The sequence below is a fragment of the Argentina anserina genome, chromosome 6 (genome assembly GCF_933775445.1).
Source record: "Argentina anserina chromosome 6, drPotAnse1.1, whole genome shotgun sequence".
Classification (NCBI taxonomy): Eukaryota; Viridiplantae; Streptophyta; class Magnoliopsida; order Rosales; family Rosaceae; genus Argentina; species Argentina anserina.
Window position 1 is genome coordinate 12,791,378 of NC_065877.1, and position 12,537 is coordinate 12,803,914.

At 39.6% G+C, this 12,537-nt stretch overlaps 3 protein-coding genes across 3 annotated transcripts; 2 read left to right on the top strand and 1 right to left on the bottom strand.

The window, feature by feature from the left end:
* Positions 1-1,816: 1,816 nt before the first annotated feature.
* LOC126796911 (L-ascorbate oxidase homolog) lies at positions 1,817-5,389 on the top strand. The gene is made up of 3 exons (XM_050523624.1): positions 1,817-1,846; positions 3,550-3,589; positions 3,786-5,389. The coding sequence occupies exons 1-3, from the start codon at positions 1,817-1,819 to the stop codon at positions 5,387-5,389; spliced, it is 1,674 nt and encodes a 557-aa protein (XP_050379581.1).
* Positions 5,390-5,806: 417 nt separating this feature from the next.
* LOC126800187 (uncharacterized) lies at positions 5,807-9,643 on the bottom strand. The gene is made up of 7 exons (XM_050527500.1): positions 9,598-9,643; positions 9,368-9,502; positions 9,196-9,281; positions 8,932-9,087; positions 7,040-7,150; positions 6,362-6,428; positions 5,807-6,278 (listed from the first exon to the last, which is right to left on the bottom strand). The coding sequence occupies exons 2-7, from the start codon at positions 9,477-9,479 to the stop codon at positions 5,998-6,000; spliced, it is 813 nt and encodes a 270-aa protein (XP_050383457.1). The 5' UTR covers positions 9,480-9,502; positions 9,598-9,643; the 3' UTR covers positions 5,807-5,997.
* Positions 9,644-9,802: 159 nt separating this feature from the next.
* On the top strand, positions 9,803-11,861 carry LOC126800182 (protein WHAT'S THIS FACTOR 1 homolog, chloroplastic). The gene is made up of 2 exons (XM_050527493.1): positions 9,803-9,996; positions 10,071-11,861. Exons 1-2 carry the CDS (start codon positions 9,932-9,934, stop codon positions 11,347-11,349), a joined length of 1,344 nt encoding a protein of 447 aa, XP_050383450.1. The 5' UTR covers positions 9,803-9,931; the 3' UTR covers positions 11,350-11,861.
* Positions 11,862-12,537: the final 676 nt, after the last annotated feature.

The window sequence follows — 12,537 nt, forward strand, 5'->3', positions numbered from 1 at the left end:
CAAAACAATCTGAGCACTCATGAGTAGATAACCACCCGTTACCTCACATGAAGTACTATGGCTGACAGACTAGAGCTCTAACTGTATCGTAACTTTCGCCCGGCCAAAGGCTAGGTTCCGACTTGCCAAACACGTACAATAATCTCACATCATATTGTACCAATCACATCCGAAGACAAATCAACATTTTAACAATCTTAATGTTAAAAATCACGTACAATAATCTCACATCATATTGTACCAAAAATCTGGTCCGAAGACAATTCACATTTTAACAATCTCAATGTTAAAAATCACGTACAATAATCTCACATCATATTGTACGTTTTAAAACTTTCACGATATAACCACAATAAAATCATAACAGTATATTATATAGCAAACTATATATATTCGTATTTATTTACCATTTATACAATATATACATAGTCCACTATATCCTATACATATCATATTTCATAAACACCTGAAAATTACGTACGATAATCTCACATCATATCGTACCATTTGAATCACATACACATGCCAAATTTTTCTGTCACTGAAATGACTATTTTTAATGAATTAATAACAGTACGTAATTTAATGAACTATATATATATGTACTTATTACCATTATACTGTATATATGTAGTCCACTAAATTATATACATGTTGTAATTCGTTTAATAAACACACTTGCAAAATGTTGAATCACCACGAGGGTAGATTCGTAATTCAGTGAGATTTTACTTACCTTATCGACTCGGGCGTAATTCCACAATTCCTGATGATAATTCCTTTCCTCGGTTTAACGATCACCTTGAAAAGATAAGAAAATAATTTAGATTCGTTTCGTAAACCTTTAAATGCCACAACAGTAATAATCGGTTACTGTTCAGCAAATTTTCGGTTTTATGAAGTTACTGTTCCGGGTTACTGTTCACTGTTAATGTACAAATATACCATTAATACGTATTTCTGTACGTATAAATATTAATACGTATTTCTGTACGTATAAATATTATATACGTATTTCTGTACGTATAAATATTAATACGTATTTCTGTTCGTATATGTACGATTTAAATGTAAATACAAATTCAGTAAATAAAATTTACTAAGTTACCCTTTTACAAATTACTGAAAGTAATTTATATTTACATTTACCGAAGGTAAAATTTAATTACATTTACCGTAGTAAATAAAAATTACATTTACATTTACCGTTATACAGTAAATTACCAAAATACCCTTCTTGTCGAAACTATTCACACCGCCGGCAGGCGGCGCGTGGGGCTCACTCGCCGACGCCACCACGGCGCGTGTTGCGCCACCGCCGTGCCCAACCTCTCCCCCTCCTCCTCCTCTACCTTCCTACGGCCTCCGACTGCCCCTAGGCCATCCCTAGCCTCCTCACGCGCCGCCTCTAGGCGGCGGTATCTCCCACCCTCCTTCACTCGATTTCTTCCCCAATCTCTCCAATTCGAATCCCTAATCTCCCAATCCATCCAAAAACACCACAAAACATCACAACCATGAATCAAGTGCTTCCTTACCTAGATCGGAGTCCAAAACCGTCGGGAACTCTTGGATCGGTGAAGAGCTTCGTGCTCCCTCTTCGTCGTGGCTCCTTGGAGGCGGACAGAGGCACGACGTGCTTGAGGTGGTAGCAGGGGATGGCGGAGAGCACAGCTGCCGTCGGTGAGGAGAGGGAGGGTGCGAGGGAGAGAGAGAGAGAGTGAGTTCGAATCGAGAGGGAGTTGGAGTGAGCTCGGGTCGTGAAGGAGAGGGGGTTTCGGGGAGGGCGAGAGAGAACCGAGAGAGTGAGAGAGAAATGAGGGAGGTGGCGAAGGAGAGAGAAAAGGTCTGAAAAATGTCTATTTATACTCGTTTCAAAAATCGGAAACTAACTTCCGACGTTAATAACTTTTACCTCCGACGTCCGATTTGAACGTGTCACATACTCACGAACTCATATCGACGAGCTCTACAACTTCCTAGAAGAAAGTTTTCGCAACCGAGCGATGGAAATAAAAGTCGATAAATTCGTTCGGAAACGTAACGTTTTCTTATTAAACGTTCTCGGAACGTTTCCGTTTCAGTTTTCGTAACATTCGCAAACAATCAATTTCCTTTAATTGAATTTCATAACTTTATAGAATTCAATTTAAATCAAATAATGGAATGGAAAATATAGGGTTATTACAATAATAGATTAGGACTCAGAATCCTACGGGATTGTGGTTACATAATGCCTATATATAGGCCCCCATTTTCAATAATTAAACGGTTACGTTTTGTTCCATTACGTCGTTATTATTCTCGTTTCGTTCCTCCTCCAACAATGTGAATGGGTGGGTATGTTGAATATATAATTCGAAGTATGGTTAAATATGTAGAAAAAAGATGTAAACAATAATTTGATTAAAAAATAATCATTCTTTTAAAGAATATTTTTATTTATTTTTAAGAAAAATATAAATTGAAAATGACAACATTACCCCTCATGTGCATGACATGTGACGCAAAATTAGGTAGAGACAGTTAAATTTAACGGATGGGGTGCAAATCGGTAATTTTTACCAAGTTTAGGAGGTAAATTGACTCAAATACAAGTTCGGGGTGCAAATTGACAATTTTAGCCAAGTTTGGGGTGTATTTTGGAAATTTTGCCTATATAATTATATATTGTATATAAGATTATATAGGTTCTGATTGCTAAGTACATAGAAATTTGTAATATTCAAATCGTCTTTATTTATATCACATAACTTGAACTATATATTAATGAGAAAATTAACCGGGACTTGTTTATCTTTAGGAAATGAACCAAGGTCCAATATTCATTATTTGAAGTTAGTCATTTCCTTATCAAATGTATCTAAGATGTTCTCATAAATTATAAATGTATGATGATGATGAAATATTTGATGGTTAAAATTCAAATGAAATTTAAAGCGAGACGAGACGAAACGGGATAAAAATTATTCGTCTCACGTCTTGTCCCACTATTATGAAACGGAACAGAATCAGGACGAAACAGACGATTTTAGACTTCCGTCCCATCACATCCCATCCCTATGAATTTTGGAATGAGATCAGGATTTCGGCTTTTTATGCCCATCCCTATTCTTAGCTATTCTAAAATTGAGTTTAAGATAATACTTTCGTGCCGCCCGCGTGCTTTCTACAATATAACTTTAAAGTATTGGTTGAAGTGGTTACATGTCTTCCTTAATACAATTTTCTAATTCTCTGAAGTTTTATTTTTCATTACCAAAAAAACTTTAGAGTATTGGAAAATTGCATTAAGGAAGACATGTAACCAGTTCAAGTGACTTGGCAATAATAAGTACGAATCTCGAATCTGTCAAAGCGGTTAGACACTAACAAACTATCGTTATCAATCAATTTGTGGAGATACAAAAGTTGGAAGTTAGAATATATTTAAAACTGTATGATAAGGTGTACATACTACCAATTAATGTTTTATTTCTAGGTATTTACGTTTACCTTTCATTTCACACGTTGTCGTTGTTAGTTAGTTTTTCATTGGGTGAACAATAGTTAACGTTGTTGTTTTTGTTACTAGTTTTTCTGTTATTTTGTCACGCTGGAAATTCTTGAAAGTTCAATGGTTGAAAGTTTTCTGAAGAGATTATAAAAGTTGGAAACCTAGAGGGAAAAACCAGAAAGCATCCATCACCATTTCTTCTAAATCTTCGCAAGAGAAGAAAAGGAAAGAACTGTAGTTGCAAAGATGAATATATTGTTTCTATGCCTCTTGGTTGGCTCAATCTCAGTCGTTCAAGGTGAGGATCCTTACCTTTTCTTCACATGGAATGTGACCTATGGAACTATCTCTCCATTAGGAGTTCCCCAGCAAGGTATTCTCATCAACGGCGAGTTTCCAGGACCTAATATCAACTCCACCACCAACAACAATATCGTCGTCAACGTCTTCAACAACCTTGACGAACCATTGATGTTCACATGGCATGGGATCCAACAGAGGAAGAACTCATGGCAAGATGGAACACCGGGGACAATGTGCCCTATTCCTCCTGGTCAGAACTACACGTACCACTTCCAAGTGAAGGACCAGATTGGAAGCTATTTCTACTATCCCATCACAGCCATGCACAGAGCTGGTGGTGCTTTTGGTGGTCTTCGCGTAAACAGTCGGCTCTTGATCCCAGTTCCATACGATGATCCTGAGGATGACTACACCGTCCTCATCGGCGACTGGTACACCAAAAGCCACAGCAGTCTCAAGAAACAACTAGACATGGGTCGCTCTCTGGGAAGGCCCGACGGTGTCCTCATTAACGGCAAGAACGCAAAGGGAGACGGCACTGATCAGCCCCTCTTCACCATGAAGCCCGGAAAGACCTACAAGTTCCGAGTGTGCAATGTTGGCCTCAAGAACTCCCTCAATTTCAGGATCCAAGACCACACAATGATGCTCGTGGAGATGGAAGGCTCTCACGTCGTACAGAACACGTACGAATCTTTAGATGTGCATCTAGGGCAATGCCTATCGGCGCTTGTCACCGCTGACAAAGAACCCAGGGACTATTACATGATAGCTGACACCCGATTCACCAAGACTTTGCTCACCGGCTTAGGCATTATCCGATACACCAACGCTAATGGTCCTGCAAACCCTGAACTCCCTTTACCCCCTGAGGGATTGGCTTGGTCTCTCAACCAAGCTCGCTCCTTCAGATGGAACCTCACTGCTAGTGCTGCCAGGCCTAACCCCCAAGGCTCTTACAAATATGGTGCAATCAACATCACCCGCACCATTAAGCTCGTCAACTCTGCCAGCAAGGTTGACGGCAAGCTGCGCTATGCCGTAAACGGAGTCTCCCACGTTGACACTGAAACACCTCTAAAGTATGCCCAGTACTTTGGAGTTGCTGACAAGGTCTTCAAGTACGACACCATCAAGGACGACCCCTCAGCTGAAGTAGAAGACAAGATCACCTTGGCACCTAATGTTGTCAACCAAACCTTCAGGGACTTCGTCGAAATTATCTTTGAGAACCACGGGAAGAGCATTCAGTCATGGCATCTGGATGGATTTGCGTTCTTTCCCGTTGCCATCGAGTTCGGGAGGTGGGCACCAGAGAAGAGAAGGAACTACAATCTTATGGATGCCATAAGCCGACACACTGTCCAAGTGTATCCCGGCTCATGGTCTGCCATAATGTTGACATTCGACAATGCCGGAATGTGGAACTTGAGGTCAGCACAGCCGGAGAGGGCGTACCTAGGACAACAGCTCTACCTGAGTGTTGAAAATGTCGCACGCTCTCTTAGGGACGAGTACATGTTGCTAGACCAGACCCCTCTATGTGGCATCGTCAAGGGTCTTCCTAAACCCCCTCCATACGGCCCTTAAACTGTGTATCTATATGTATTAGTTATTTGTATCTTGCCTCTGAATTAATCTTCCACCATTTATACTCCTATAGTAGTTTAGTTAATGAAAAGCATCTGGGGACAGTCTATGTAAATTACTATACATTTAGGTTGAGCTTCCCTTAACTCAACTTGCATCGTAGAGACTAGAGACTACAAAACTGTATACATAGAACATTTCCAGCTAACTCGTCTTCTCTTCTACTGTGAGAGTCCTGGAACCAACAACAGGCGATAAAAAATGCACCATTTTTTTTTGTTACAGGACGAGATCTTGTGGACTAAGTGGCTATAATGTTATGCTTTTGATCTATGAATATTAATTCAGAAATGTAACCATGCTTTACATGAGCATGGTTTATTTCAAAACCTTATTCGTCCAAATGAAGGCAGTAAAGGTGGAAATAATCAGATCGGATTCTATGCAGTAAGCATTCAAACAAAACAGAAACAAGGTTGCTCGTACTCGTCAAAACGACCTTACGAATGTCTACAAGACACCTTCATTGAAATGCAAGGACATAGAAGTAGCTCAGACTCCTCAGAGCCTTCTTTCGAAGCTAAAAAATCTTTGAAAGAAAGCTTTATTCAAGCATTCACACCGTTCATTTCATGATTGCGACCTTTGCCTTTGCGGCCCCAAATTGAAGTTGTCTCAATTAACTGATGTGGAACAAGCCTTCTTTCCCGCTTGCTGAGCTTAACAAAATTCTTAACTTTCAGTTTGGCTATCTCTGCCTCCTCCTCAGGGGTGATCTCCCGTACTACCACTGTTAGTCGGCATTCTGATCTCACTCTAACTCCAGATTTTCCTCTACCATGAATTGAAACTCTTTTCTTGAAGTTCCCCTTTCCAACAAATGCCTCAGCTGCACACAAGGAGAGAATGCAGAGTGAGAGGTTGGAGAGTGCAAAAGAAGAAAATGATACTAACTTCACTTGCACTATGTACCAACAAGGAGACGGTCTGGATCAAGTCCATGATTATGAGTTGCATTCGCTCGGGCTGAGTGAATAACCTGGAAAAAGTAGTTAATTGCATATTTTAGTTTTCTGTTGTAACCATTTCTCATATGATACAAGGATAAGCATAATCAAGGATTCAAGGCGTTGTTTATATTTCATCAAACCTTTCTACTGCTTTCAAACTTTGAATGTCAATAAAGTCGGTTATCATAAGAAACTCTGATGGAGAATGAAGGTCCCATGTCTCTCATCCAATGACTCTGTTAGTATTCTGTTAGATGGTATGATCACAGCCAATCTATTATCAGCAATCTACTTAAATGACCTATATTAGTTACCTTTTGTCTTTAGCTTGATCCCCGATCTATTTTCTTGTATACTACCTTCTCCCTCTGAAGGATTAGTACAGGGTTGAGATCTACCATTGTAACTACTCTAACTCGTATAATGGATTTCTCATGCTACTATTATGATTACTCTCTCACATTTTTAATTGCTAACCAAAAGATACCAATTATTTCAATCCTGCAACTGCTGTATTGTCACCAAAAAAAACCCTGTAACTTCTGAGTTTTAGGCAGATGTTTATACAAAGCCCACCAAATATATATCATGAGTAACATCAATTACATGATTCCTGACTCAACAAGATGAATGGCTTTACCTGATAAACAGTTTTTGCAGCTCTCTTTACTGTCACTTGCAACTGCAACAATGCATCTTCAACACGCATGCCACGAACCAGTTCAGCAACCAAATTGACCTTCTTAGGACTCTGATATTGAGCAGAGAGTGAGCTAGAATTCAAGACTTAATAAAAGTGCCCTAAGAATTGAGGAACAACTTTGGAATAACACCATACACAACTTAAAGAGGAATCATTTAGGTGATCAGATCCTTTCATACATATTTAAACTGCACAAAGACAAACTATCTAAGATATAAGAGTTACAAATGCTATGGCATGGCTCCCATCTGAGTGCAAAAGAGAATCACAAAACATGGCTTCCCTGGGCATAAAGGGAGCCTGCATATGACAGTTTTACCAATGCATTTTCCATAAATATAACTCACAAAAAGATAAAAGAAAGAATTAAAAGTTGAATGTCCTCCTAATTAGAACCCGGCCAATTGAAGGTTGCATCTCCATTTATTTGTTCACATCATGACTGACAAATTGAGTACAAACTGACAGAATACATAAGCAAAAGCAGTCCATTCTCTGACCACCTAAGCAATTGTCACAGTACTAGGTTTACATTCTGCAAGATGCTTGTCAAAGAATGCCTTTAAAGCTTCATGTAAATACTTTCTGATTAAATCCGGATATTAAGGCACTCCATGATACCAAATCTCTAGCTATTAGTCTATACAATATTTTTTTGACCAGATTCGACATCTCTACATGTAGCATAAATATCAACAATTGTACTGGCAATAAAATCAACTGAATCAAACCCCATTTTTTAACTAACCCATGGATTTCTATCCCTCTAGACTTAACAGACACATATGAAGAAGCCCGCAAAACAGCCAAGACGGACAGAATCCACAAAGCCATATTCTATGATACAGTCACTAAACAGACTCCATGCCTCATGATGAGGACTACTTGGAGCCAAATATGAGATTCCACATGGACATGTTGCGGACCTTCTGAAGATTTCAGAACCAGTTACACAAATCATTACATTTGAAACGCATGTCCATAAGAGCTGTTCCCACTCTTACATCAGTGTACAACCGAGAGTGCTCAAATAGGAACTCGTGGATCTGCCTACCAAATGCAAAATCCAATAGCTCAGAGCACAAACCTGTGATGACCACCACTGTGGCAGTATCCGGTAACAACCCAGTCACCAACACTCTTGAAACAACTCCACTGCCTGCAGCCAACACGCATTAGAGACATACCCCGAAATCATCATATTTTATATCACCGTATTCCCTCTAGTCCACTCATCACCAACAACTCTCCTATAAACACATTCCCCATTCTTCACATCCCCACATTTCATATTACCATATCAATCAAACCATAAACTGATCACCATCCAGCCAACGCTTGACAACAAATCGATGAACCTCTCTTCCACACACCAAAGACTTCATCGATTCGGCAGCACCGAATGACCCCTAAGTATCTGACTTAACTTTACCAAAGATCTCAGATAATCACCTTGAAGGCAAAACCCAGATATCATTGTATTCCAAGACAGCAAATCCCTCTCAGACATGTTCTCAAACGTGCTCACTGCATGCTCAACCGCCCCAGATTTCCAATGAACAAAAAGCACGGTTTCCTTGGCAAAAAGAAAACCTGCAGACTAGATTTCCACTGCTGCATTTTCCCTTGACAGTAATACATCCCAAGGTAGCAGAAATTGGTACGTACACGAATACATCATTTTCTTAAACTAAATTTGGATTTAACAGGCAGCAAAGGAGCACCTATAATCACAAATATGTATATAAACCTCATCCAGAGGCTCAAAATTCCCAGACATTTCAGCACAAACTGCACAATAAACACAACAAGCATGCAAAATGGAATACCTGTTTAATTTTCTTTAGGATAGCCTGAACTGTGGCAGGTTTAGTAACTGATTTCTGGTTGTGCCCTTCAGATTTTGCAGTACTTGATGTCAAAAGAGGCCTCAATGGCGACGAAACAGGCTCTTCTGCTAGTAAATTCCTGGAACTCGAAATACCCTATACCAATAAAAACCCAGTTCCAAATTACAAACTATAAACAAGTAAACATTAAACGAGAAAATGACCATGGCAACCAAATCAGAAAAAGAAAGAAACTGGGATTACCAATTGCTGCAAGTAGTTATATAGAGGCCTTGGGATGGTCGGAGAAGATGGTCTATTGCAGAGTCTCTGCAAACAAGGCAACCCAGCTGCACACAACAATGTAAAGATTCTATCTTTATATCAATGAAAGCAAATAAGCAAATCAAGATGGGATTTTTTTTAAGAGACTAACCCTCTAAGCGAGAAGAAGATGAAGAGAAGGCGGCGGATTGGGTGCGATTGCTTTGGAGGGTTTTCCCGACTTGGCGGATTAAGGAGTGGAGATGCCTCTGCCAAACCACCATGGCTTCACCTCACAATTGAAAACCTGCAGAAAACAAACAAACACAAATTGGGTTTCACCAAATGTGACTTGGGGTTTATGGGCAAGGAGAGTTTGAGTGAAAGCTGTGTGCTTTTTACCAGTGCACAACTGCAAACCTAAAACCCCAGTTTACCGGTTGTAGTTTACTTGTGACATTTGTAAATGTTGGGACTTTTGTTTTAATGGTTAAACCTTTGAAGTACCCAAAAAGCCCATTCATGATCAAAAGCCAAGATCTACTGTCCTTTGGATAAAATAGTCATTAAAAATAGGCAATGTCCTTGTGAAGAGAACTCTGCTTCAGTCTCAAACCCAAAAAATGGGAAGAGAGTGAGCAAACGCCGTTTCTGCCGCAGCAGCAGCAATTGGTCGCCGTCAGTCCTCTCCTGCTTGCCTGTTAAACTTCCGTGAATATTATCTTTTATACCATCCATGTCCTTGAAGAAACAGATAGCTTCAATCCCACAAGGCTTTCTCTTGGGCATTGTTACAAACACGTTGTAAGCGTTGTAGCTACATTGTGTGTTGACATTGCATTTGTTCCTTAATGGCATTGTTCGATTGGATGTAGGTTAATGATGTTTGGGAAAAGGTACTGGTCCTCCGGCGAGTGGTGGTCAAGGAATCAGAAGCGGTTGATGACCACCAGCAAGCGGGTGCAGGACAGGAGCAAGATGAAGAGGGTTCATGACCTTGAGGTTGCGACTGAGAACTGGAAGATAGCTTCCAAAGTGCTGTTTCTGATGGAAATATTGAAGAAGGAGCAGGAAATGATCATTCCGGTGAGGTCATTGGACAAGTTCCGGGCGCAGATTAGTCTTCCTAAGCCGCATAGGATGTCTGATTTCATTAAAAAGTCGCCGAAGCTGTTCGAGTTGTATAAGGATCGGAGGGGAGTTTTGTGGTGTGGGATGACTGAGCAAGCTGAGGAGTTGGTAGAGGAGGAGGATAAAATACTAGAGGAGCATCATGATAAGGCTGCTGAGTACGTCACTCGGTTTCTTATGATGTCTGCCGATAAGCGGCTTCGTGTGGACAAGATTGCTCATTACAGGAGAGACTTTGGTCTTCCTAGTGATTTTAGGAATGCTTGGGTGCATAAGTATCCACAGTACTTTAGGTTGGTAAGGAATAATGATGATATTGAGTACTTGGAACTTGTTTCTTGGAATCCTGCTTGGGCTATAACAGAGTTGGAGAAGAAGACAATGGGGGTTGCTGATGCCAGTGCTCATACCCCTGGTTTGCTGTCGCTCTCGTTTCCGTTGAAGTTTCCTCCTAATTACAAGAAGAGAGTGTACAAATATCGGGGAGCGCTTGATCATTTTCAGAAGAGGTCTTATTTGTCACCGTATGCAGATGCCAGGGGACTCAAAGCTGGATCGAAAGAATTTGACAAGAGGGCAGTGGCTATTATGCAAGAGCTTCTTAGCTTTACTGTTGAAAAGAGATTGGTAACTGATCACCTCACTCACTTCAGACAGGAGCTTGTGATGCCCCAAAAGCTTATGAGACTATTTCTGAAGCATTTTGGCATTTTCTATGTATCAGAGAGAGGGAAGAGATTTAGTGTCTTCTTAACAGAAGCTTATGAAGGTTCAGAGCTCATTGAGAAGTGTCCTTTGGTTATTTGGAAAGAAAAAGTTCAGAGCCTTATTGGTTACAGAAAAAAGAAGAAGATTGAGACTTTTACCGACATGTCAGACATAGAAGATAGTGGTTTATATACGAGCAATTCTGAAAGTGAAAGTGATTCTGAAGAAGACAGCATTCATTTGGAGAATAACTCACATACTGATGATTCTGAAATGGAGATTGACGAGGTTTTCAGAGCTTACGAGGACTCTTGAAACATCTTAGAGTCATTTATTCATGAGTTGTAGCATAAATGGATCAGTCAAGCAAAAGGCTTAATGGCCTGACCGGGTTGAATATATTGATGCTGGGAAATGAAATTCAATGCAGGGTAGTTATTATCTCATTCATTAGCTTGTTTTCATTGTTCTTTCTTTGGTCAGTTTATACCTTGTAGAAGTTTTATATGTCCAAGGATGGTTGCATACTGAGAGGTCTTCAGTTGTGCACTTGTTATACACAGACTGCTAATTGACTTTGCATACACATTTTATATTAGAATCTCTTGTTAGAGAAGTCTGGAATGTGTTATGCGGAATTGCGGATGCTTAAATAGTATATACATTACTTGCCACTCCAACTGCAAAGTTACTACACCTTTGCCAGTGGTTTTGTCCTTAATCTATTGCTACTCATGCACAGATATTCTGCTTCAAATGCCTAAGAATGATAGGATGATAGGAATACTTTTCAAATCTTCTCTGAATTCTTGTTAATATGGCATTGTAACTTGTAAAGTGTATTCCTAGACAATGCACTTAAAGTTGATGATATGCGTAATGTAGTGTTTGACAGTGGTTGCTGCAGCATAATTGATTTCAGGTTCTTAGTGAACTTTGTACATTTATATGTAGCAATTTTTTTCGGCAGAAATAAACGAAGTGCTGAGTCCTGAAAAAATATGGAGGCACTCAAAATTGATGAAGATGAAGCTGATTGGTAAAGTTGAACTCTTCAGATCTAAAGGATAATTACATTTATATGTAGCAATTTTTTTCGGCAGAAATAAACGAAGTGCTGAGTCCTGAAAAAATATGGAGGTACTCAAAATTGATGAAGATGAAGCTGATTGGTAAAGTTAAACTCTTCAGATCTAAAGGATAATCCATGTTAAGAAGATGATGATGGCAGGATCAATGAAGAGGAACATCATCAGAACCAGATGGCAAGTCTCAAAAGTCCACCCAACTAAAGGTCCAAGCAAATGATGAAGGTGATTTTTTTTTTGTGTATTTATTTCTGTTGACACTTCTTAACCATGTGGTGGCTTTTTCAAGTTGGTCAAAACTTTAAGACTGAATATATGTTTACATGCCTGGCACCATTGTCTTGTAGCGTATTATCATATCTATGATTCACTTTGTAATGTTAAGCTGCCCTCAAATCTAAATGTTATTCCTATT

Excerpts from the sequence above, each read along its gene's own strand:
- LOC126796911 (XM_050523624.1), top strand. The coding sequence starts at position 1,817 with ATGAGGGAGGTGGCGAAGGAGAGAGAAAAG. Across the intron at positions 1,847-3,549 it reads TGGCGAAGGAGAGAGAAAAG|TTAACGTTGTTGTTTTTGTT; the intron begins GTCTGAAAAATG and ends GGTGAACAATAG. Across the intron at positions 3,590-3,785 it reads ACTAGTTTTTCTGTTATTTT|TCGTTCAAGGTGAGGATCCT; the intron begins GTCACGCTGGAA and ends GCTCAATCTCAG.
- LOC126800182 (XM_050527493.1), top strand. The coding sequence starts at position 9,932 with ATGTCCTTGAAGAAACAGATAGCTTCAATCCCACAAGGCTTTCTCTTG. Across the intron at positions 9,997-10,070 it reads TTGGGCATTGTTACAAACAC|GTTAATGATGTTTGGGAAAA; the intron begins GTTGTAAGCGTT and ends GATTGGATGTAG.
- LOC126800187 (XM_050527500.1), bottom strand. The coding sequence starts at position 9,479 with ATGGTGGTTTGGCAGAGGCATCTCCACTCCTTAATCCGCCAAGTCGGG. Across the intron at positions 9,282-9,367 it reads ATCTTCTTCTCGCTTAGAGG|CTGGGTTGCCTTGTTTGCAG; the intron begins GTTAGTCTCTTA and ends TGTTGTGTGCAG. Across the intron at positions 9,088-9,195 it reads ATAACTACTTGCAGCAATTG|GGTATTTCGAGTTCCAGGAA; the intron begins GTAATCCCAGTT and ends TTATTGGTATAG.